This window comes from Neofelis nebulosa, chromosome 2, assembly GCF_028018385.1.
Source record: "Neofelis nebulosa isolate mNeoNeb1 chromosome 2, mNeoNeb1.pri, whole genome shotgun sequence".
NCBI lineage: Eukaryota > Metazoa > Chordata > Mammalia > Carnivora > Felidae > Neofelis > Neofelis nebulosa.
Genome location: NC_080783.1, coordinates 137680998 through 137706190, shown reverse-complemented (window position 1 = coordinate 137706190; position 25193 = coordinate 137680998). Strand labels below are relative to the sequence as shown.

At 39.2% G+C, this 25193-nt stretch overlaps 1 protein-coding gene across 3 annotated transcripts in view; it reads right to left on the bottom strand.

Moving 5' to 3' along the window:
- The window catches only part of PLPPR5 (phospholipid phosphatase related 5), a 125730-nt gene that overhangs the window by 32133 nt on the left and 68404 nt on the right, over positions 1–25193 (bottom strand). For all 3 annotated transcript variants that reach the window (XM_058716457.1, XM_058716455.1, XM_058716456.1), the window contains one exon: positions 8059–8235. In XM_058716457.1, the coding sequence (XP_058572440.1) occupies positions 8059–8235 (177 nt within the window). The remainder of the gene's footprint in view (positions 1–8058; positions 8236–25193) is intronic.

The window sequence follows — 25193 nt, the reverse complement described above, 5'->3', positions numbered from 1 at the left end:
ATAGTGATTGTTCTAGAGGAAGGGTCAGAAAATTTGGGTTGCAAGGGGCACACAGTACATGTTTTTTTTAAATGTTTATTTACTTTTGAGAGAGACAGAGCCTGAGCAGAGGAGGGACAGAGAGAGAGGAAGACAAAGAATCTGAAGCAGGCTCCAGGTTCTGAGCTGTCAGCAAAGAGCCCGACATGGGGCTGGAACCCAGGAGCTGAGCTGTGAGATCATGACCTGAGCTGAAGCAGGAAGCTCAACTGACTGAGGCAACCCAGGGGCCTTTCTCCTTCCCCTTCCCCCCACTCCCCTCCGCTCTCCTCCCCTTCTCTTTTCTTTTCTTTTTCTACATAGTACGTATTTTTGGCTTTGCTGGCATGATCTCTGCAGCAACTTCTCCACTCTACTGTTTTGGTGTGAAAACAGACATTGGCAATTCATAATTGAGCAGGCATGTCAGTGTTCCACTATAACTTAAAAAAAAAATAGATAGCAGGCCAAGTTTTACCTAAGGGCTGTAGTTTGCCAATTGACCACTGCCTAGAGTACAAAAGATATAATCAAGAAGTTTCACTAATAACAACATAACAAGCAAGCAGTTTCACACTAACTTCATGAAATACATACACACATTTCCCTTTTCATTAATGTTCTAAATTAATGAAAAATTGAGCAGATGAAAAAAAAACTGATACAAATTCTTGTGAAGTGAAATTTGTTGAAATAACTATATTTTAGATATATGGATATATGGAAGATATACAGAAGTCATGAGATGAAGAAAAGTTGGTCTAGAGTTAGTATGGGCTTCTGAAATGAGTGTCACTGCTTTTTCTGTGATTTAGGTTTGGTAAACTCTTTGAAAGGTTTTATCAGTTATCTCTTTGCCTTAATTGAGGGTTAGGACAACACCACTGAAGCAGCTGAGAATTCATATGCGAACTATTTAAACACATAGTAGATATTCATTAAATAGTATCTATTAGCATAATGATTATTCTTCATTACTGTTATTATTTAAATTGTAAGGCAGGAAATTGCCAAAACTTCCTTGGAATCATATTCAAATATTTAACAAGTCTTGCTTGCTAACATTCACAAGTATGGAACTGATTTCCTATTAGAAAAATGCTCATAGGTAAAAGCTCGTAGGTAAAAGAAATTTGGTTTTTAATCCCAAGTCTATATGTTCTTGGACAGTCTCTGGGTCTGAGTTTTCTCAAATTGTAAGTGAAAAGATTGCAATATCTTAGCAAGTTAGTCCATTCTTTTGGTTGTCAAAGGTATGAAACATTCAGCAAATGTTCAAAATGAAACCCAAGATCTGCCCATCTTCCTTCCTTCCTTCCTTCCTTCCTTCCTTCCTTCCTTCCTTCCTTCCTTCCTTTCTTTCTTTCGAGAGACAGAAACAGTGGGGGTGGAGAGAGAGGGAGAGAGAGAATCCCAAGCAGGCTCTGCACTGCCCGCACTGAGCCCGATGTGGGGCTTGAACTCACAAAACCGCGAGATCACAACCTGAGCTGAAATCGAGAGTCAGACACTTAACCAACTGAACCACCCAGGTGCCCCAAGATCTGCCCATATTCTTACCCTACCCTAAAGCTTGATTTTTTCTGGATCTTTTCAGGAAAACCACCCCCACATGTCTACTTCCTTAACTGCACAAGGCTGAAAACTTAGATTTACCCTTTACAGGTCCTACACACAACCCTTTACTCAATTTGCTCAATTTTCCTTCCTAAAAATTCTGATTTCTTGTATCTGCTTTGTTCTACCTCCATCACCAACTCCAAAGACTAAGCAATCACCACCACTTTCCTGGATTCCAGAATAGCTTTCTAAAGTCTCCCTAAATCCAATCTTGGCTCCCTCCAATCCATTTTTAGAGTGGCATAAGAATGCTCTTTCCAAAATGCAAATTGGATCATGTCACCCTCCTTAAAACCATTGTGGCTGGCTCCCCATTTCTCTTAGAGTGTAAATAAACCCTGCCCACCTTGCAGCCTTCCTTTGTTGCACTTCCCAAACACGTTCTGTTCCTTTTCACTGCATTTTGGTTGGAATACTCATCTCCACACTCTTTAGGCACCATATCCTACTCATCTGTGGTATCTCATCTCAGTATCACTTCTTCACTAGTTTTCTCTGACCCCAGGTTGTTTTTGTTTGTTTGATCACATCAATCTCTGATGCTTTTCATCAAAGCACCTATTCCTAATGAAATTATACAGCTGTTAGCATATAACACCTTGGTTGACATGGATCTCTTCTAAGATGGTAAGCTCTATGAAAGCAGAGATGCTGTCTCTCTTTTTTTGCTCACCATTGTATTCCCAGAGCCACAGTGAATGAATAGACTAATGAATGAGCAAGTGTCTAGGCCAAAAATTCTCACATTTTCTGATATTCCTATATAATTTAAAGTGACATTCCTCTGAAGCATTTTATTTTTACATTAGTGGCTTCTATAATTCTACCCTGTTCTACAAAAATGACACTAATAAGTCACCACTACATATATAGTTTTGTTTTCTTTTTCCAGTAGTTTTAATAAATTAATCTGATCCATTTGTGGTCATTTTCCCTCTTCCCTTGTGGCAAGTAAAACATTTATTGCATGGGGTGAAGTGCATGGTCTCTGGGGGTCAAATAGGGCTGAGCCTTAATCCTGGGCTCTCTGATTTAGTCACTCTGTGAGCCTGGGCAAGCAACTCAATAAAACTAGACTTCTTCTTCTACCTGAAAAATGGGGACAACAATACTCACATCTCAATGTGCTGTTGTGAGGAATAATTGAATTAATATAATAAAGACTACTCAAATAACTCTTATTGTTATTACTACATTACACATAGTTCTATGGCTCAGTAACTTGAACTACATGACTTGACGCAGTCCCTCGTTTTTGAAAGCACTCTGAAGCATACATTTGTATAAAATAATATTAACCAATCTACAACTTTTGTTCAGCTAGTATTTGTTTTGTATTTTCTTAAGCATAGGGATTCTATTCTTTAACTTTAAAGAAAATGCACACGGGAAGAGAGTGATAAGCAGGACAGATTATAATTCCTTGTTAGAATGTAACAGGCCAGATTTTGAGTACAGTGGAAATTCAGGAAAAATGGGAGAACTGGGTAGTCAGGGACACTTTCTGGGCAAGTTGGCCCTTGTTTAAGAAAAATCTCAAGTGCAAAAAGGATTTGAATAGTCATCAAAGGTGAGGACCAAGGCACCTGGGTGTCTCAGTTGGTTGAGCATATGACTTCAGCCCAGGTCATGATTTCACAGCTCATGATCCCACAGTTCTCCCACATTGGGCTCCCTGATGTCAGCACAGAGCCCACTTCGGATCCTCTGCTTCCCTCTTTCTCTGCCCCTCTCCCGCTCAAGCTCTCTCTCTCTCTCAAAAATAAATCAAACATTTAAAGAAAAAAAAGGTGAGGGCTATGATAACCAGCATCTTCTTCTCTGCACCACACGCTTCACTGCACTTCTGACATATGGGATTTCACTTAACCCTCAAAAGAGATGTGGGAGATAATAAAACAGTTCCCCATTCATTTATTCACCCATCAAATATTTCCTGAGAAACCCCTATATACCAGACCCTGTACTGGCTACTGGAAATACACAGAGAAGAAAATAAATAAATGCCTTCTGTATGCGCAGCTTACATTCTAGTAAGCTTGACAGCAAAAAACCCACAAAAACAAAAATATTGTATACAGTATATAAAAGTTGGAACATGCTATGGAGAAAAGTGAATAGGGAATGAGGAAGGGATTCCTTGGGGAGGGAAAGACATTTTAAATACAGTTCAGGGAGACCCCACTATGTTAGAAAAAATGAGGAGCTAAAGTGTGACCTGTTCAAGGTCACACACATAGCAGGTGGCAAAAGCAGGATTCAAACCTAGTTCACATGACTCCCAGAACTCTGTTTTGCTCTCCAAAATATACAGAGGAGGGGCACCGGGTTTGCTCAGTTGGTTAAGTGTCCAACTTTGGCCATGGGCATGATCTCATGGTTTGTGAGTTGGAGCCCCACATGAGGCTCTCTGCTGACAGTGTGGAGCCTCCTTAGGATTCTTTCTCTCTCTCTCTCTCTCTCTCTCTCTCTCTCTCTCTCTCTCTCTCTCCCCCCTCCCACTCACTTTCTCTCTCTCTCTTAAAATAAATAATAAATGAACTTTAAAAAAATAAAATAAAATTGATACAGAGGAATGGGCATTCTTGCTGAGGCAAACATAGACTTGACAGAACCTTCTGTGATGCAAAGAAAACTGAGTGGATATGAAGGAGGGAAAATAAACTTGGCTGGGAAGAGCACAGCAGGAATGTTTTGTTTTGTTTTGTTTTTTGTCTTGTTACTAGCAACAGATTATGTTCTAATAAGGAGAGAAGCAGAATGGGAGGTATTTGGAGGAGAGTCTGAAGTGAGGCAGCTAGGAACCGAGAGAGGAGGGGTAAAAAGTGCTGATCTTGAAAATTGAGAGGTTATGGTCAGAATGGCCAAGAAATAAGATGTGGAGGAGGTATTTTGTAAGAAATAAACTGAAACCAGATGAATCACTGGGCGTGGGGAATGAACGAGAAGAATGAGTCAAGGCAGATGCTAGACATTGGGTCTGGGTGACTGGGGGATGTGGATGCTTTTAACTGAAACACAGAGGCTTGGAGTACGTTAGTGTTCGTTTATTCTGAATACTTTCAGAGTTCTGCACACACTGCAAGAAAACTGGAGACACCCCAGGACATTGCAGGCCAGAGCTGTAGACACTGCTCAGAATAAACGTTCTACTTGCCTAAATGAGAAGCTCAGGAATCATCATGGATTGCTCCCTCTTCTTTGCCTCCATCCTCTCTAGTGTGCCATAGAGCTCCAAACCTTCCACCTCCACAAACCTCTCAGATACCCTCCCTTTTCTCTGTGCTCACACAGGCCCGATTTGTGCCATCTTATTTCCCTGGTTCTGTACAATTTACCTCCTCTATCCTCACCTGGAGTTTCACTTTCCAGCAAACCTATTTTCAAGGCACAAATTGTATCATAGAGTAAAAGAAGCTGAAAAGAAGCAAACTATCATTGATGGAACTAATGTCAGTCATTCGTGTAGCCATTCGTTGAACATACACTATTTTATTTAAAGTTTTAAATCCTCATAAGCTTTAAGGAGGCTTTCACTGGCCTCATTTAAAGAGGAAGAGGGATGCCTGGGTGGCTCAATCCGTAAAGCATCCAACCCTTGGTTTTGGCTCAAGTCATGATCTCACAGTTCGTGATTTCAGGCCCTGTGTCAGGCTCTGTGCTAGCAGCACGGAGCCTTCTTGGGATTCTTTCTCTCTCTCTCCCTCTCTCTCTGCCCTTCCCCTGATCGTTCTCTCTCTCTCTCTCTCTCTCTTTCTCTCTCTCTCAAAATAAATAAATAAACATTAAAAAACTACAGAGGAAGAACCTGAGGCTCAGAAAAGTTCAGTAAATTGCTTAAAGGCACAAACTGAATAAAAAAAAGAAGCTGCGATTCAACCAGCTTTAATTTACCTGAATTCTGACAGTGGTTCTCAAATCACCTACATTAAAAATAAAAAATAAAAAATAAAAAAGCCCAGCTTATTCTAACCTACAAGGCCATTCAGGACATTCACCCAGTGTTTTTGTATTTCCCACTCTTGTCACTGACACTGGACAATTGGTGCCACTCAGGGATGCCACCTCCTCTCATGTGCATGCTGTGCCCAGGCCTACAACTGACTAATAGCTCCATAAATGCCTCTTTTATGAAGCATTTTATACTGCTTCTACGCACTGTGCTTTTTGCCCATCATTCCTTATGCCATCGTTTAGACCTCTCTACTTTACAAAGCTTTCTTTTTTAAAAAGTGTTTATTTCTTTATTTTGAGAGAAAGAACATGCATGTGTGTGCACATGTAAAGCGAGGGTTGGAGGGCAGAGAGAGCTAGAGAAAAAATGCCAAGCATCAAGACTCGGGACTTGATCCCACAAACCACAAGATCATGACCTGAGCCGAAATCAAGAGCTGGATGCTTAACTGACTGAGCCACCCAGATGCCCCACAGACCTTTCAAGTGTACGTATCACCTCCCTTTTCTAACTATCCCTAATCCCAAAAGAGATCTCTCGAGTATACACACTGATGTCATTACATTTAACCCTCTATAAAACCTTCTGTGTCTATATTGTTCCACCCAATTGTGATCTCTTTAAGTACATGGGCTCTAAATTTCTCATGTACTTATCCCCAGCACCAAGCACAGTGCCTGCATTATAACAAGGGTTCAGTAAATGTTTATGCTATGAAGGAAAAGAGGAAGGGAATATTTGATGGAATAACTTATTACTGTCTGACCCCTGAACCAGACTGTAACTCCCACAGGAAATAGATCGTGTTTATCTGAGCCTCCTTGCACCCCCAGTTCTTAGCACAGGACTTCACACCTGTAGACACACTCAGAAGTGGTTATGCATGAAGGAACAAATGTTTTTTAGTTACTACAGTTAAAGCATTATTTTCACATGACCTTTTCATAAGTTCATTGTCTAGGTGTATGGGGATGTCTGAAGGGCCATTATGGAACACTCTAAATATGTGCAGTAGATGGGTTTTGAGCCCAAGGGGATCCACAGTCCAACTCGTTCATCACATGCTTCTCAGATGAGGAAGTGACTAGGGTTCTAGATTTGGTCTTGCAAGGTGTTAATATAGTTACTGGAAGTAAAGGGAAGTTGGCAACAGCCACAGGAAGATAAAGCAGGAAGATTGATAAGATGCCAGTGAAGATTCTCTGGACCCATGAGGCTGAAATGCAGTTACATGTGACACTAGTGTTTTGAAATTTTGATGTTTGGTTATTTCTTTTCATAGGATTTATGTAAGGTGTTGGTCTGGTTTTATTTTGTTTTAAATGTTTCGATCTGTTTCAAACTATGGTGAGTGAAAGCAAGGAAAAGGCTCTGGACCAAGTCTGGGCCCCAGTTTTCCTGAGGCTACAGGATATCTCTGAGAGAGAGACTGGGGTGGGCCTGAGTCTCCCAGATACCTGGGGAACCAGCGGGGGTGACATCAGGAAGAGAAGTAGCACAGAGTGTGGGGCAGAGATGAGGTCATATTCACCACTCTAACCACAGGAGGTTCTACAGAAAAGAACTGCTTAAAATGCCTGGCACACAAAATTGTTAGCTGGAAAGGTTCATACAAGTTTTTGCTTACTGGTTCTAAACTAGGGAAAGGAGCTGAAGAAGAGAAGTTAAGCGCGAGAAGCACTTTAAATGTAATCAAAATGGAAATAAAGTGGGTTTTTTTTCTATTATAATGCGTCAATTCCAAAATATGTTTTGATTTATAGTCTACACATTTTCCCTCTGGGTTAAATGTTATACACTCATACTTATAATGGATTAGTTATTTCCAAAGCCGGACTAAAATGTATTTTCCAACAACCAAAACCTATAGTCATATTCCAAGGAGATTTTATAATAGGAGTAGAGATGGCATGCTTATTTCATTAGAAATCACTACATAGTCTCTTTACTACTTGACAAAATCTGGCTTGAGATGGTATTGTTTTGGAAACCACCCATGGACTTCTAGTTACTGAAGGGAACCAATTCATCTCTCAAACAAGGTTTACCTGTTACCAAGTGCTCTGACATGGCAGTTCAAGGAGAAGACTGTGCTGGGACCCTGGGGGCACTTTGGGATGCTCTAGATACTCCGGGATGAAAAGTGGCCTGAGGAAATTTTAATATATCCAAGCAATCCAATCTTAGAAACTACCCAAGGAGGACTGAGCATTTTAGCCCCATTCCATTTTATATGAAAATATTTTGTTCACCTTTAGGTGTAGAGTTTATATATTTTTCATCTCCAAATTTGACTTTAGGCAGGACAAATGAGGGAGGAGGAAGAAATGAATGACTTCAAATGTACATATTATAATTTGACCTACCACATTTAGACAAACCCGGTGATTCACACTGGTATTGTCGTAGAGGATTATAGAAGGTTCCTTAAAAATGCAATGAAATCCAAATAAATTTCTACTTACCAGAAATACTGCTATAGATATTCCAACCAGAAAGCCTGCTATCACATCGGACCAATGATTTCGATATTCTGCTACTCTGTTGAGTCCAGTAAGAAAGGCCAAACACATTAAGCCCAAACATAAAACGGGCTTAGCAAGTCTTGTTCCTTTGGCTTTGATTGTGTTGGTGATGTACATCTGAAACATTAAATGAAAAACATAACTTTTCATGAAGGTCTTTTTATGATATACATCTGATATATGTGTATGTACACATATATATTTACAGACATATCTAGGCCTACATGGTCCAAATAATTAACTACAGTTTATGAATTTTTTGAAGGAAGTTTCACAGAAGTAAAACTTAAGAATGGCGATTATTTGGGGTGCTTGGGTGGCTCAGTTGGTTAAGCATCTGACTTTGGCTTAGGTCATACCTTGCAGTTTGTGAGTTCAAGCCCCGTGCTGGGCTCTGTGCTGACAGCTCAGAGACTGGAGCCTGCTTCAGATTCTCCCTATCTCTCTCTCTCTGCCCCTCCCCCACTCATACTCTGTCTCTCTTTCTCTCTTAAAAATAAAAAAAATTAAAAAAATTAAAAAAAAAAAAAAAGGAATGGCCAGGGCGCCTGGGTGGCTCAGTCGGTTAAGTATCTGATTTCGGCTCAGGTCATGATCTCACGGTCCATGAGTTCAAGACCCATGTCGGACTCTGTGCTGTCAGTTCAGAGCCTGGAGCCTGCATCGGATTCTGTGTCTCCCTCTCTCTCTCTGCCCCTCCCCTACTCACACTCTGTTTCTCTGTCTCTCAAGAAATAAATAAATGTTAAAAAATATTTTTAAAAAAAGGAATGGTGATTATTTCATTTTACTTACCTGATATTTACTAATGGTCAATTCTTATGTAATATTAATCATCTAGAAACACTCAACACTCATATTCCAAGTGATTTTTTTAAATTTTCAATGTACCTATTAAACTATTAATATTTAATGATTAATGTAACTATTGTTTTATCTGAATTTACATCTTAGATCACTACTGTTAGAAGGGACAAACTGATGAACAAGTGTTTTTAATGCTTACATTTTTGTATGCTGTATTGGGATGATGCATAATTGATAATTCAGAACTTGTGAATGTAGCTATAAAAAATAGGGGCGCCTGGGTGGCGCAGTCGGTTAAGCGTCCGACTTCAGCCAGGTCACGATCTCGCGGTCCGTGAGTTCGAGCCCCGCGTCAGGCTCTGGGCTGATGGCTCGGAGCCTGGAGCCTGTTTCCGATTCTGTGTCTTCCTCTCTCTCTGCCCCTCCCCCGTTCATGCTCTGTCTCTCTCTGTCCCAAAAATAAATTAAAAATGTTGAAAAAAAAAATTTAAAAAAAAAAAATAAATAAATAAAAAAAATAAAATAAGGTTGATTTTCACTAAATGTCTAGACAGTACGTTGAAGAAGGAATTTGAGGCTCAGTGCAGGGCCAGTGTTTGCTCTTATGTTGTTATTAGAAATTGTGGAATTACTTTGTTTTAATTAAATTTTATCAGCCAGAATTAGGACAAGAAAGAAACTTAATTACAACCGGGGAAATGTCTCCTTAAAACAAACAAAACAATTAATAGATACCTGCGTTTTTGGTGTCTTCACATATGCTAATGAAGAGCATATAGTGCCAATTGACTGCACTAAATGAAATGTCCTCAAGTTGCAAAAGTCACCACACTCAAGAATAATTTTGTCTTTCTTTCATTCTTATTTATTGCATAGCTCAATTGCTGATAATTTAAACCTTGTGTTACTACATAAGCAAAGCTGTTGACTGCACGGGAAGTGTGTCAGTTGATACATCAAGTCATTAGTAAAGTAATTATAAAGGAGGTAGCTTTTACAGTACAATACATTGCTATGTTGCTGATGTCAGTGGGTATCTAACACTGAAGATATACTCAGAAAAAATACTTAGAGATGCATTTAATCACTTGCCTATTGTTCTGTGTTGAATAAAAAAAATACACTTGCCTAAGAGATTAAACCAAACATCAGCGCTTAAGTTTTTACTTCACAGCAGCCATTTCAGAATGCTATGAAATCCAGTAATTATCTCCCCCCCCACCCCGCCTTTTTTTTTTTCTGGGCAAAGTTTGCAGCCCTGTTAGCTGCCAGAAGAGGCTGCATGAATATTTAAACAGCCCATGTGATACAAGGTTTCTATCTATCCAAGTTCTAGCCCTTTGCAGTCGCTCTCAGGTCCCAATATTCGGGGGCGGGGGGGGGGGGGGACAGAGGAGGGTGGGAAGCTGAATTGTTTCATCTTGGCCTTGCAACCTTAGGTCTGTATATTCTAAGCCTGTGCTTGGAAGAGCTGAATAATTTCAGTTACGAAAGATAAGTATACATGAGACGGAAACAAGAAGAGACAAGAAACAGAAAATGATACTCTGCCATCCCGAGAGAAGGTATTAAAGAGTCTGCCCACACAAATAACAAGGCAGGGATATCACACTACTTCAGGTTTCCAGTGATGCATCTAATGGAATAATTCCTTATTTGACTAGTGCACACAAATAGGGAGTGAAATTTGGGCTGCTCATGAGATTTTCTTTAACATAGCTATACGGCTGATTAATTATTTCTTACTTTTGCATTTCTTCACATTTGTCAGAACTCTAAACATACCCTATCCTTACTAAGACAAAATAAGGTGGAATGACAATTGATCAGTACTAATATTGCTAATAATCATTGTAGCTTTGATTTAATGAGTGATCCCTGTTCAAGGCAATGTTCTAAGTATTTTACATTAATTACCTTATTAAATTCTTGAAATAGCAATATAAGTCATATCTCATCATTTCCTTCATGTTATAGATGAAAAAAATTGAATCAAGATAAAGCTTATACTGAAGAAAACACAATCTGACTATTGGGGTGGCACTGTTGAGAACAGAGAATGTAAATGAGAAATAAGGCACCTCTTAGTCTCTCTGTCTTCTTTCTTTACTGATTTCTTGCATGGAGGAAATGGCCAATGGACATAAGCTGAGTATAAGTGAATGCAACAGAGGTGAAGTCAAAGATAGGAGAAAGGAGGCTGCTTTCGTATCATAAGGTGAGGTTACGTCTATACGCTGCTCTTAGGGAGAAATAAGAAGTAATGTAGGGGTGCCTGGGTGGCTCAGTTGGTTAAGCATCGGACTCTTGGGCTCAGGTCATGATCGCACAGTTTGTGGGAGAGCCCCACATCAGGCTCCGTGGTGACAGAGCAGAACCTGCTTGGGATTCTCTGTCCCTCTCTCTCTCTCTCTCTCTCTCTCTCTGCCCCCTCCCCCACTCATGTTCTCTTTCTTCCTCAAAATAAATAAATAAACGTTAAAAAAAAAGTAATGTAACTATGGTGTGTATGGAAAATCTACAGAATCTATATGGTTTTGGAAAGCATTTGTCTTCCCCTTCATCCTCAAAGGCCATCTCAGATACTTGTCCAAGTTGTGTACACTTATAGTAATCTATAAGCTTGGGTGATGCCTCTCTGAAGTCTCTTTTGAGTGTTTGCTCTAACTGCTCTAATGACTCAGCATTGGTTATAGGAAGTCCAAAGATATAGTCTAGCCACTACGCAAACTCACGAAAAAGCTTCTTTATGAGGAATAGCCTGGGAATTTGGCTCTTCCTCCACAGATTCCCACTTAATGTCCAGACTCAGAACGGAAAAAGATTGCATTTTAAAAGTTATGGGAAAAGGTGACATTTGTTCAAACACATTCAACTTTAAGGTGGATTATAGCATTGCTTTATAATGCATAGATTTTTCTGGCACATAATCAGCATGGATGTCACAAAAGAAAAATTAGAGAGTTTTCACTTCTACTCAACAACTCTTTGGTACTTTATGAATGTAAGTGCCTTTTACCCAGTCTAATTGTGTTATTCTTACAGAAAGTCTATTATTCCTAATTTGCAGAAGAGGAAATTATGCCATAAGAATCTATTAAGCAAGTTGGATACAGGACAGAAATTGATCATTTATGCTCTCTTGGTCTTTAATTCACTTATGAAACCATCTAGGTTAACCAGATGTCAACATGTAGCTAAAATAAAACACAAACAGAAGCCTATGATTTGAGCAAGATGAAATCCACTCAGTCCTTAAGGGTCAGTGGATGCTCACTACCTTACAGGTGTCCCCATTATCTAAACATTATTAGCAGTCCTTGTTCATCCATTCCATGAGTATTTATTAGCACAAAGATGCAGAAGCCAAAGCTGATCATTTGCTCTCTGCTAACAGCCTGATATATATTCTTCTACACCTTTCTCTTTGCCTATACAAATAGATACAATAACTTACACACACATATAGAGGGGTTGTGCTTGTTTGCTTTTGCTAAAATGTAACCATAATGCCCATGTTATTCAGTAATGTGAATTGACTCACTTCGGATAATAAACATCCATCTGTTGGGTAAGTTGAGAAAGTACCATATAATATTAAAATGACTATTATAGGGGCACCTGGGTGGCTCAGTGGGTTGAGTGTCCGACTTTTAATTTTGGCTCAGGTCTCATGGATCTCATGGTTTGTAAGATTGAGTCCTGCATTGGGCTCTGCAGTGACAGCATGGAGCCTGCTTGGGATATTCTTTCTTTCTTTCTTTCTTTCTCTCTCTCTCTCTCTCTCTCTCTCTCTCTCAAAATAAATAAATAAATAAATTTTTTAAAATGATACTATTATATAAGTAAATAAAAACAGACAAACATTTGTGTTTGTTAAGCACCTACTTCCTATACACCTGAAACTGTTACTTCAAGAGGAGACATCTATGGTGAGATCCAGAAGGATGAGTATGAGAGTTCCCAGTAAAGGGGAAGTGGCGGGGGTTAGGTGGGGGTGGGGGGAGGTGTCCTAGACCCAGGGGACAGCAGTGATACCCCTGCTATGTGCTCTCCAAGAATCTTGTCTGTCCTTTCTCAGAACACTTACCACCATGTATGGTGTTTATTCATTTTAGTTGTTTCCTTCACTAGAGTGAAGATACAGAAGTGAAATCTGGGTTCTGCATTATAAACACTGTGATAAGTTAGCACTTTGCCTGACACACAGTGAGCACTCAATAAAGCCTTATTGGACTTTCTGAATAAAAGAATGAATAAAATGAAAGTGCAAATGTGCAGGGGAAGGAGAAAAGGGTATTTCAATCATAGCATTTTTTACTATCTGAAATCATGTTATCCATTTCTATGTATATATGTTTATCTGTTCCCTCCATTAGAATATTCCATTAGGTGGAACCTACATCCATTCACCATTCTGCCTGATATGTATAGATCACCTTCTACATAGTACGTATTCAAAATTATTGAATGAATGAATGCATGAATGGCATGCTTGGGGAAAAGTGAATTTCTGAACTCTTATATAGTCTGAAAGTACATATCACTAGCTGAAATTGTCTGGTGCATGTATTTGTTTACTTGCTATTGTCTTTCTCCTTCTTGTCTATTTCATACTGCCTGGAGCCATACCTGGTGCAGGGAGGCACCTATGATAAAATATAGCTCCCTGAAGGTTCCCACACACTAATCCTATGAAACAGAGGAAGGGAGCCATAAGCTAAGGAATTCCGATAAACCCTAGAAGCTGGAAAAATCAAAGAATGAATTCCCCCCTAGAGCCTCCAGAAGGGGTGCAGTTGGGCTGAACCCTTGATTTTATCCCGGTGAGACCCATGTTGGATTTCAGAACAGCAGAACTCTAAGATGATAAATTTGGGTTAATTCACTAAGTTTGTGGTAATCTGTCATGATGTCAAAAGAAAACTACTACTTTCAATCAATATCTGCTCAGTGTGTGAATCAAAAAATGTACTGGGATTTGTAAAACTGATCCTGAGGAGGAGAGAACTGTGGCCTAGTGAGTAGCTCATCTGTTTTGCAACCAATAGGACGCGGTTTAATTACTATCTCTGCCACTTACGTAGATAAGCCTTGTTTAAGCCTTGGTCTCCTTATGTACGAAAGGTAAATGCTAGTGAAAGTATCACCACACAGTACTGAAAGGAGTAAATGACATCATATAGGTAAAGTTCTTAGCACAGAGCTTGGCCCACAGTGAGTGCCTAGTAACTGTAGGGGTGAAGTCAGGGCGAGGCTGAAGAACACAGGAAGCCCAGGACCTATCGTGCTGTGTGACGGTGAAGGCAGTGCCTGGTGAATGGGCATAATTGGGTTTTTGGTGTCACTGTGATCAAGCATGTGGAGAACTTGGTTTCTTCTCTTGTTTCTATGCTTCTTGCACTTTTTCCATAATGCGATTTTGCCATTTTCCCCTCTCTTCTAAGTTTTCTGTCTAAAGAGAGCCACTATTTCTTTGCAGGTAGTTGCTACCTACTTTATCCTTTGCCTCTTCTTTCTCAGACTAAATGGCCTCAATTCCACCCATCAGTATGGAAATAACTCTGTGGCCAGACCCCTCAGCAACATGACATTCTTTCTAGTGCTTTTGACATATTCTAGTCCTCCTCCCAAAATGCAGAGTCCAAAATTAAGTCCCCAGTGCATATCCACTCTGATCAGCCTGGAGTGCAACTGTAACTTTTCTGGATTGCATCCTACGGTCTTACTCGTAGATCTATATTTCACAATTAGGTTAGGACTGGATTATCTTCAAACTGATTTCCACATTTTGACTATTTTGATTAGTACAATCTAAAAAAGGAATTGGGTTTTTTTGCTTTTCTTTTTTAACAACAATATACCACTACTGGTCAGAGTGTTTGTGATTTACTAAATCGTTTGTGATTCTATCTTATGGACTGATGCCCTAGCAAGTTCCCCTCATTTTGGACTCCTGGGATTACTCAAAAAATCAAACTTCTTAACTGTTTGCAAAATTACATTCTGCCCTGTCAAGACCAGTTTGAACTTTTAGGATGCCATCTATCATATTAGTGCTTTCTCTGAGCTTCTCGTTAGCTCCATACAGATCATCGCTAACAAGACAGCATCAAAGGTGGAACTTTATGGCACTCCACCAGAGATTTAGTAGCAAATGTGTACAGGGACATTGAACACCATCTTTTAGGTTCATTTATTAAGCCAGCTGTGCAATGTCCTGAAAGTCTTATTGTTGCATCCATACTTATCCACATTCATAGATTTGCCAAGCAGCAATGTGAAGCTGCCTGACAGGGTATATAACAGAATGGTGATGGGAGGTAATGTGATAATGGAAAGGCCATAGACTTTGCAGCAGACAGATTTGTGTTCACATAATTCAGACCTTTCAGGGCTGCGATAGGGGACTGCAATGAACAGTAGTATATTGAAGCCATAAATTTTATATACAACAATCTAGATTGTATAAAGCATACAGCTACCTTATTTTCCATCACTGACCTAAACTTCATCATGAGCATCCATCCAAGACTGAATAGGAATGAAATAGGGGAGGGAGGAATGTTTAATAAACCCTCAGTTGTTCTCAGCTTCTCACTCTTCCCTTTCCAGCAAAATGGCACTCCAGCTGCAGGACTGTGTGGCCCAAGTGGGGAGGCAATCTCAGAGCAGCCACAGGGCTGTCCCACAGAGTGGCCTCTTCATCTTTGCTCGTTCCCACTGCCCTGTGCATCTCCTACTTGGTCTCCACAGGTTGCTCTAATGACAACTATTGCTAATGTCCTTGTGAGCCCATACTGACTTGTTCCATTGAGGCTCACATGCTATAAAAATCCCCTGTATCTCCAGCACATCTGCTTTCTAGCCCCAGGTGGGTTATCTGTCCTCCCCAGCTATGTTACACGGTACTCTGGTTTCCATGATGCCTATCTTTTCTGCTGCCTGCACTACCTGCTCTAGAGATGCATTGAGATTGAATTCTTCCAGTTTTAAGCCAGAAATGAGGTATAAGCCCAACTATTTTTTTTTTCTTCAACTTTTCCAGAGTTTCTATTATCTGTTATCTATTATCTATTCAATTTCCTTCTCAGGCTTTCTAACCGAAGGGCACTCACCCAAATGATCACATCTGCCATTCTGTCCTTTCTCTCCTCCAGTCTTCCCACTTCCTAGGCCCAGAAATGCACCTTCTCCTCACCTAGGTTGATGATAACATCTCTTACATTATATCCTATGTTCTCTCTATTACTGTCTTATAATACTCAGATCTTCAAATTTTGCTTTTGGTATGTAAAGTTAGCTTTGGAATTTAGAAATTCCTTTTCTCTTTTGACAAAGAGAGATTTGATTATTAAAACCAAACAGTGTCTTCCTTTTCGATCGATACTGTCTCATCTCTTTCCCACCTTCCCCCAGATTTACTGAGGTATAATTTGTAAATAAAAATGTATATACTTAGTGTATACAACTTGATGTTTTGATACATGTATGCATTGTTAAGTAATCATCACAATCAAGCTAACTAATATATCCATTATCTCATACAGTTACCATTTTGTATGTATGTGTGCGGTGGGAACATTTAAGATCTACCTGCCCTCTTAATAAATTTTAAGTATACAATACAGTATTATGAACTATAGTCACATTGCTGAACCTTAAATCTCTGTGTGGTACATACAGTACATATACAATGGAATACTATTCTGCCTGGGAAAAAAAAAAAAAAAGGAAAAGGACATCCTACCATTTGTGACAACATGGATGAACCTGAAGGACATGATGCTAAGTGAAATAAGCCAGGCACAGGAAGACAAATACTGCATGATCTCTCTATGCGGAATCGAAAATAGTCAAACTCACAGAGCAGTGAATAGACTGGTAGTATCCTGGAACTGGGGAAATGGGAGATGGGGAGATGTTGGCCCTTGTCTTATGGTCCATCCTTCTCAAAGGCACTGAAGAATAGATGAGAAATCCTAGAGCCATATTGTTCAATATGGTAGCCACTAGCTACTATAGCAATTGAGCACTTGAAATGTGGCTAGTGGAACCAAGGGATTGAATTTTTATTTTTAATTAACTTTAGCTAATTTAAATTTCAAAACTGGCACTTTATTTGATTAGAAAAAAATTTTTAACTTAAAAAAATTATAAATTTCTAATTTTATATTAGAAAAATTCCAATTTTTTTATTTTTAGAGAAAAAGAGTGCAAGTAGGGGACAGGGCTGAGGAAGAGAGATAGAGAATCTTAAACAGGGCTCCAATCCAACTCAGGGCTCAATCCCATGACTTTGGGATCATAACCTAGGCCAAAATCAAAAGTTGGATGCTTAATCTACTAAGCCACCCAGGCACACCTCTGAAAAATTCCAAATTAAAAAATTTGGAGCAAGCTGGGTATGTGCATCTAGTTTTTACACTGTAAATTTTATGAAATCTAAATTACAGATAAAATATTTCAGATGAAAATTTAGTGTCTCAATAGAGATGTACTGCAAGTGTCAAGTATACACTGGATTTCGAAAACTTTGCCAAAAAAGGAAAGCAAAATATCTCATTAATAATTTTTATGTTAATGTTGAAATGGTAGTAAATATGGATACACTCACATTATAAAATTAATCTCATCTTTTTAAAAACTTCTTAAATGTGATTACTAAAACATTAAAAATCCTATATGTGATTCATTTTGTGTTTGTACTGGATAATCTGTATAATCTATTGGATAATGCTGACCTGAATAAGTGTCATGATTTAAGGGAAATGAAAAATATATCAGTTAATTATAAATAAAAAAAAGATTGTATGCTTTTCAGCATTTATTTCTACTTTGTTATTTCTATTATTACATTGGTTGGGCTTGGGCACTGAACCTAAAACCATTTTTCAGGGCACCTGTGCTTTATCAGACAATAGTTATTTATATTTTTGTATCTGTATTTATCTTGTATACCTATTAATATATTACAGCTTAAATAGCATAATGTAGTAAAGTGATATTTGGGAATTATTTTGAATTTCAGAGTCACAGTCTATTTTTTTCAGGTTCTAATTATCTTAACAGCTACTTTTTAATGTTTGACCTCATCAAGTTATTCATTTGTTTTGTATTTTACAGATACCCTTTAGGTACTTGAAAGATTCCATAGGAGGAAAAGCTCAACTTTATGAGTTTAATATTCTAGATTAAAATGTCAATCTACCTTTGATTATTTCTGTGACTTTAGACAGATACTTAACTTCCCTGAGTCTTATTTTTATATCCTTTGCAAAATGAAAATGACAATAACAGTTTGTAGGATTTAGCACAGAAACTGCACAAAGAATATAAGTTTTGGCACCATGAAGATTTTTGTTTATTTTGTGGCTCGAATATACCTAAAGGATTAAAAAGATATTATTTAGATTAAAACTATATATTTGCTGGGAGAAATAACAAATTCAATTACCTCCCATATGGGCATGGGGGTAAAGGTCCTCAAACATATTGTCATTGAAAAATGAAGGGCAGTCACCCATTTCCTTACAATATACTTAGTGGGTACCTAACAAAAGATTACATAATCACGAACACAGAATTGATCATGTAGTTGATGCCCTTGAATGGGCAACAGTAGGGAGTTACAAATGTGGTGTAAGTAACAACACCCTCAGTGTTCAGGACCAGCTGGTACGTGCAGTTAAGATCAGAATATGCTCAGTGACTCAGCTGCCCCCAGCACAATGGCCAATTGATGGTTTGGTTGTAAATAGCAGCCCCTTCATCACTGACACATTTACCTTATCCCTGAAGTGCAGCCATGGCTGATTTTACATGGAGACCATTTCTGTGATCCCCTGATAAATATATCGTATGCGTGGCAATTCATCTATCAGCTAGAAAAATAAAAAACACTTTTACTTGACATTTTCTGTGTCATCTATAAAATTAAGAACTGTACATATTCACCATTTAACATTTGTTTTCCATAGACCACATTAAAAGTAAGATGATATTTAGATAAAGATGTGGTGGGGGGAGCCTGGGTGCCTCAATTGGTTAAGCATCTGACTTCAGCTCAGGTTATGATCTCACGGTTCATGGGTTCAAGCCCCACGTTGGGCTCTGTGCATAGAGCTCAGAGCCTGGAGCCCGCTTTGGAGTCTGTGTCTCCATCTCTCTCTTCCACTCCCCCACTTACTCTCTGTCTCTCTCAAGAGTAAATAAACATTAAAAAAAATTAAATAAAGATAGGCTGCCATCTTATTTCTGATTGTGATGCAAGGAAAAGAAAGCTATGCCATGTGTGAGGAGTTACATGCAAGAAAAAGATATTTGATTCCTATGATTTGAAGAACTCTGGCATTTGTAAGATTTAAAGTTTGCTGGCTAATAAGTAAGGAACTAAAATTAATACGTAAAAGACTGATCTGGAGACCTTTAAATACTACAAAAGTGTGCATTTGACTGCTAGATGAATTTAAGAATCAGTTTTAGTTAACTTAAAGGCAAATGAAGAAAACAGAACCTGCAAGAGTCTTAAAATACACAAATAAACTTCAGTTTAATGTCAGGGACAAGAAATCAGGGGTAAAACAGTGAAAGCACATCTCAAATATCTCTGCCTAATCCTCAAAAGTGTTTGAATTTGTAGATCTTAGGATTCACATGGTCTTTCAGACTTTCTTCGGTTAAGGAAAGAAACTATAATTACGAATGTGTGATTGGTTATTCATATATATGATCTCTGTATGATGTGCGCTATGTATGTCTATATAACATAAAGAATCAGACAAATTTTAAATGTTAAGAACTGGATTCACATCTTTTTTTTTTTTTAATTTTTTTTTTTTTAATGTTTATTTATTTTTGAGACAGAGAGAGACAGAGCATGAACAGGGGAGGGGCAGAGGGAGAGGGAGACACAGAATCTGAAGCAGGCTCCAGGCTCTGAGCCATCAGCCCAGAGACTGACACGGGGCTCGAACTCACGGACCGCAAGATCGTGACCTGAGTTGAAGTCGGACGCTTAACCGACTGAGCCACCCAGGCGCCCCTGGATTCACATCTTGAGATATCATCTTAAATTATACAATAACAGGAAAAGATTCATATCATAGCTTAAACAGATAAATGTCCTATCACAATGAGGACAAGAAATGTGTGCCACAAGACATGCACACACACACAGTCTCATAGTCATTGTGTTTATGTGAATTGAAAAAAAATATATATATATATGCAACCAGCATATATATATATCATATATTATATATATTGTATATATATTACATTGCATATATATATATATATATATATATATGCAACCAGCAACAAAGTACTTTATCAATTTTACACTAATTTCAATAAACTTCATAAATATTAACCACAGCTTGAAATTTCGAGGTAACTCAACAGTATACTTGTAGGATATCACTGACCTAGTTCCTAACACTCATCTGTGGCTAAATCACAGGAGTCAGGAGATTTCCTAGTTGGTCACTCAGGGATCTTGGGAGGCACCTTCTTTACCCCGCTCTCAGTGTTGGAGGTTTCCCTCCCTCATTCCCTCAGTTTTCATTTAAGTAAAAGCTGCCTAGATCCATCCTATCGTACTCTAATCCCATTTCCAGCTTTCACCTCAGTCTCCCTCAAGAAGAAGATAGGAAGTGGAAAGCATGACCTCCTGTGTCTGGCTACTCTTCTCCCACACCCTCCAGCCTCTACCCCTCACCCCAAGGGTCTAGGTTTGGGGCAACCAAGTTGTCACATGTCAAAACATCCCTCTCTCCCAGATGCCTGCTCTTCATCTCAAATCACATTCTCAGTCTGGGTCTCAGGTGTTGGGGGAGAGTGATCTCCTTCTCATCTTGCTATCCAGCTTTAGGTTTCATAATAACTACTGTGAAAAGACATCATTTTTGTATTGAAACGATATATTTTTCCTCTCCTTTGCTAGCTTATGAGGGATAGAAACACCCTTTCTTCTTTGTCATTTCAGCGGCCAGCATGACTCACTCTCAATAATCATAATGAAAGTTAAAACTTTGCATCAGACTGTGCCAAGAGCTGCACATGTACCAATTATGTAATCCAAATAAGCCCGTGGGATTGGTACTTAACAGGAGAGGTAAGTAAGACACAGAAAGGTTAAGTAAGTAACTTGCCCATGGACTTAGGGCTAATAGTGATGAAGCAGGGATCCAAACTCAAACAGTTTAACTAGCAGTCCATGCTCTGACTGCCCTGAGGTTGTATGAATAGAGAGGTCTCTGCCTCAGTCTGTGGGGGATGGATGGGGCTCAAGGAGTTCTTTGAACAGGAGTGAGAGCACACACAAAGGAGACACTGGAGGAACTGAAAATAACTCCCTGTGTCAGACAGAAGGCTCTGTGGGTGGGGCTGGGGGTGAGCCCTGGGAAGTACCTGCAGAGAGGGGAGTGGCAGAAAATTTAGATAAAGAGGTTAACAGGGGCCAGGTTACCAAAGGATTTGTGGGGCAAGTGAGGGAGTTTAGATTTTTAGGAAAAGGAAATGGAGGACCATTAAAGGCAACACGAGGAGAAGATCTGAGTTTTAAAGTGTCACTTTGGCTCAAGTGGTTCCGGGTGTTGGAGCCTCATGTCCTGAACTGGAGTTATGAACAGATTGGGTAAATATTTAGTATGCTGAATTGGTAAGACTCATTGGCTAATTAGGTGTCTGTGTGGAAGGAGGGTGGTGGTGGTTGTGTATGCATTCAAGTAGATGAATTTGAACTGAATGGAGATCAGTGGGGGTAGAAAGTAAGGTGAAGGAGGAGTAAAGTACAACTAGTCCCCAGCTTCAAGAGCCAACAAAAGTTTCTAGTGAGAAAATCTATATACCCACCTGGAAGGATAATTATGTGCACTTATACACCAATAATCAAAATGTTTTACTTGTTTTCTCATGAAAACACTGTACTCCATGGGGGTCCTACGGCACTATTTGTAATTACATGTTAAGTATATTAATTAATGAGCTATACAGGTTTTTGAAGGCTGATCTAGGCACCAAAACTCCATGCAGGACATGGCAGCCAACATGCACATCACTACAGGGGCTGGGAACATAAGAAGAGTTGAGAGTTTAGGAAGCACTGAATAAATGAATGAATGAATGAATGAATGAATCAACATAATGTTTTGGAAACTAGACTTGTGTCTATATTACACTGGTAACATCTAACTGGAAGAAAAATATACATAAAACTTACAGCAAATTCCACAATAAATAATCTAACTCTGACTTTTTTACCTTATGTGTTACTTTAGCTATTTTCCTATGTGCATAGTAGTTTTTATATTTCAGAAATGATCTCCAAGAAGCTGTATGTTTTCCACAATTCTATTGGTTTTCTGAAAAATTAATGGCTATGGTAAAAGAATCTATTTTCTCTCCCATCTTCACATTGCAGGAAGCATCTGCATTTGGTGGTCATAGTGAGAGGGTCATGTCCCCAGTGGACTCAAGCATCTGAGTTCCAGTCTTAATACTCCAGTAGATTGGGGATATGACATTACTGAGTGACTTACTCTCTCTGAGCCTAGTTTAATCATTGGTCAAATGTGAAAAGCAGCAGTGTAATCCCTCATATGAACCACTGAGTCATGAAATATTCCAGAATTCAGAATATTTTCAGATTTTAGAAAGGTAAAGTGAGGCATGTACTGTTCATTACACAATACCCACAATTGGGGTCAAATGCCACACCCACAATGAAACATACTCACACTTCTACATTTAAATATATGGACATTCACAGTTAAGGAGAATACATAAGACTCTAAGTAGCTTCACATTCATTCACCAAATTAATTCAGGGCAGATCACGTTTGCCATTAGAAAAGGTTCGGGCATCAGCACCAATTCCATTGGTGAGTGGCTGAGGAAGGGCTGGCAGGGAGATTTCCCCACACCAGCAACAAGAATTCTCCAGACAGCAAGTGTCCTAGAATTCAACTCAATTCTGACACTATCTACCCAGAGACAGCACCAGATTCCACAGGTTAAGGGCTCAGTCTTTCAAGACTGACACTCTTTGCCACTTCAGGACACAAATTGCAAGCCCAGGTTATAGCCTGTGCTTCTGACTTACCAGCTGCAGATTGGAAGTTCCAGCGACCCCCCTCCTTGGGTTCGATTAATTTGCTAGAGTGGATCACAGAATTCACAGAAACATTTCACTTGCTAGTTCACGGATTTATTATAAAAGGATGTAACAGCCAGATGGAAGAGTTGCATAGGGCAAGGCATGGGAAGGAACACAGAGCTTCCATGGCCTTTCCAGGGGGCCTCTTTCCTCAAACCTCCACATGTTCATCAACCCAGAAGCTCTCTGAACCATATCCTTTCGGGTTTTTAATGTAGGCTTCATTACATAGGTATGACTTATTAAATCATTGGCCATGGCAATGACTGGACTTCTAGTCCCTCTTTCCACCCAGAGGTCAGGGGGTTGGACTGAAAGTTTCAACCTTTTGATCACAGGGATGGTTCCCCAGGCAACTAGGCCAGGTCTTATGGTTACCTAGGGTTTTCCAAAAGTCACCTTATTAATGTAACAAAGAAACATTTATCAGTCTTGTCACAAGAAATTCCAAGAGTTTTCAGAGCTGTGGGCCAGGAACTATGGATAGAGACCAAATATATATGTGCTAAAAATCACAAAATCACAACCACCCAAAAAACAAACAAAATAAAAAAATAACATCGCTTTTATAGTTTTTTGTTTTTGTTTTTCTTTTGGAGAATTTAGAACCAATAATAAAGGATTGTGAAACTGTGAACTGTTCTGAAGACCAGAATCAGATGCAATAATGATATTACTAATGGCCAAGTGCAGAGATGAGGAAATGACCTTCACATAGCCAAAGCTGGTGCTCCAACTTCTTGGTAATTCCAGCTATAGAAACTGACAGGCTGTGACTAAATATGGGATAGTTCCCATCCAGCTTTGAAAAATGAAAAAGTACTAAAAACACATTGACCTTTCAAATAGTGGAAATATATTGGATGGTTTAGGAAGGCTTTTTATTGTAAAGAAACAGCCAGAGTTGGGAGTGCATTTTGATGCATGCAGGCAAGTGAGCAAAGGCACCAAGGGCTACAGAGTAAGGCACAGTCACAGAAGAGTGAGCAGATATATCCGGATAAAATTTGAGAATTAGGTTGAGAAAACCAACCTGGCCTTGAAAACTATGTGAAGGAATAGGTTACTCAACCTGAGGAGAGAAGACAGGTATCATAGGTGCCTACGGCACTAGAGGAAGATGTGCCTGGCAGGTGGTACAACAGAAGCTCCACAGGGGTTGGAAGATAGGAGGCAGACAGGATGGACTCTCGGCAGAATCAGGGGCACGCAAGTTGGAATCAGGAGCCGTGGCAATCTGTTTAGACCATTGAATCTAAACTTCAATGGGAACATGAGAGACAGGAGGTTATTTTACAGGCATGTTTCTGAAACTCTTTAACTTTTCCGGGACGTGGAACTTAAGTGGCAACAGGACATAGTGAAGAGGACAGAAGAAGGAGTAGACAGACAGGCAGGAGTGTGCTCCTAGGTGGATAGAAGCTGGTGTCCAGCAAGTATTCTGTCCCCAGGGCAAATGTGGCAAAGAAGGGAAATCAGGCTATGTTTCTGGGTAGGCAAGAAAAGATTTCCTAGAATTCTATTAAAAACACATTATCTGCCAGAAAAAGTTGTAAGTAAAAGTTTAAAAAGGAGGTGAAGCCTCAAGACAAGGAAAGAGATGTGGATGGAATTCATTCATTTATTCCCATATTCATTTTCAATGTTTGTTTGTTCATTTGTTTGTCTGTTTATTGAGAGAGACAGAAAGAGCACAAGCGGGAGAGAAGGAGAGAGAATCCCAAGCAGGCTCCTTGCTGACAGCATGGAGCCCAATGCAGGGTCAATCTCATGAACTATGAGATCATGACCTGAGCCAAAATCAAGAGTTGGACGCTTAACTGACTGAGCCACCCAGGAGCCCCCCCTTATTCATTTTTAATTAACATTTACCATGCCTTTACTGCATTCTGGACAATGTGCTTGGGGTAGGGATATAGAGATAGGGAAGTCTTTAAATGCTGACATCAAGGAGCTCTTTAAGAAAAAAGAGAAACATGTAAAAAGATCATTATAATACAAGTCAATAGTAAGAATAATTGAGGTGTGGATACACAGAAAGAATTAACAGAAAATAGAAGTCGAATTGATCAATAATTTTTTTTTTCTAGATCCTGACTATAAAATG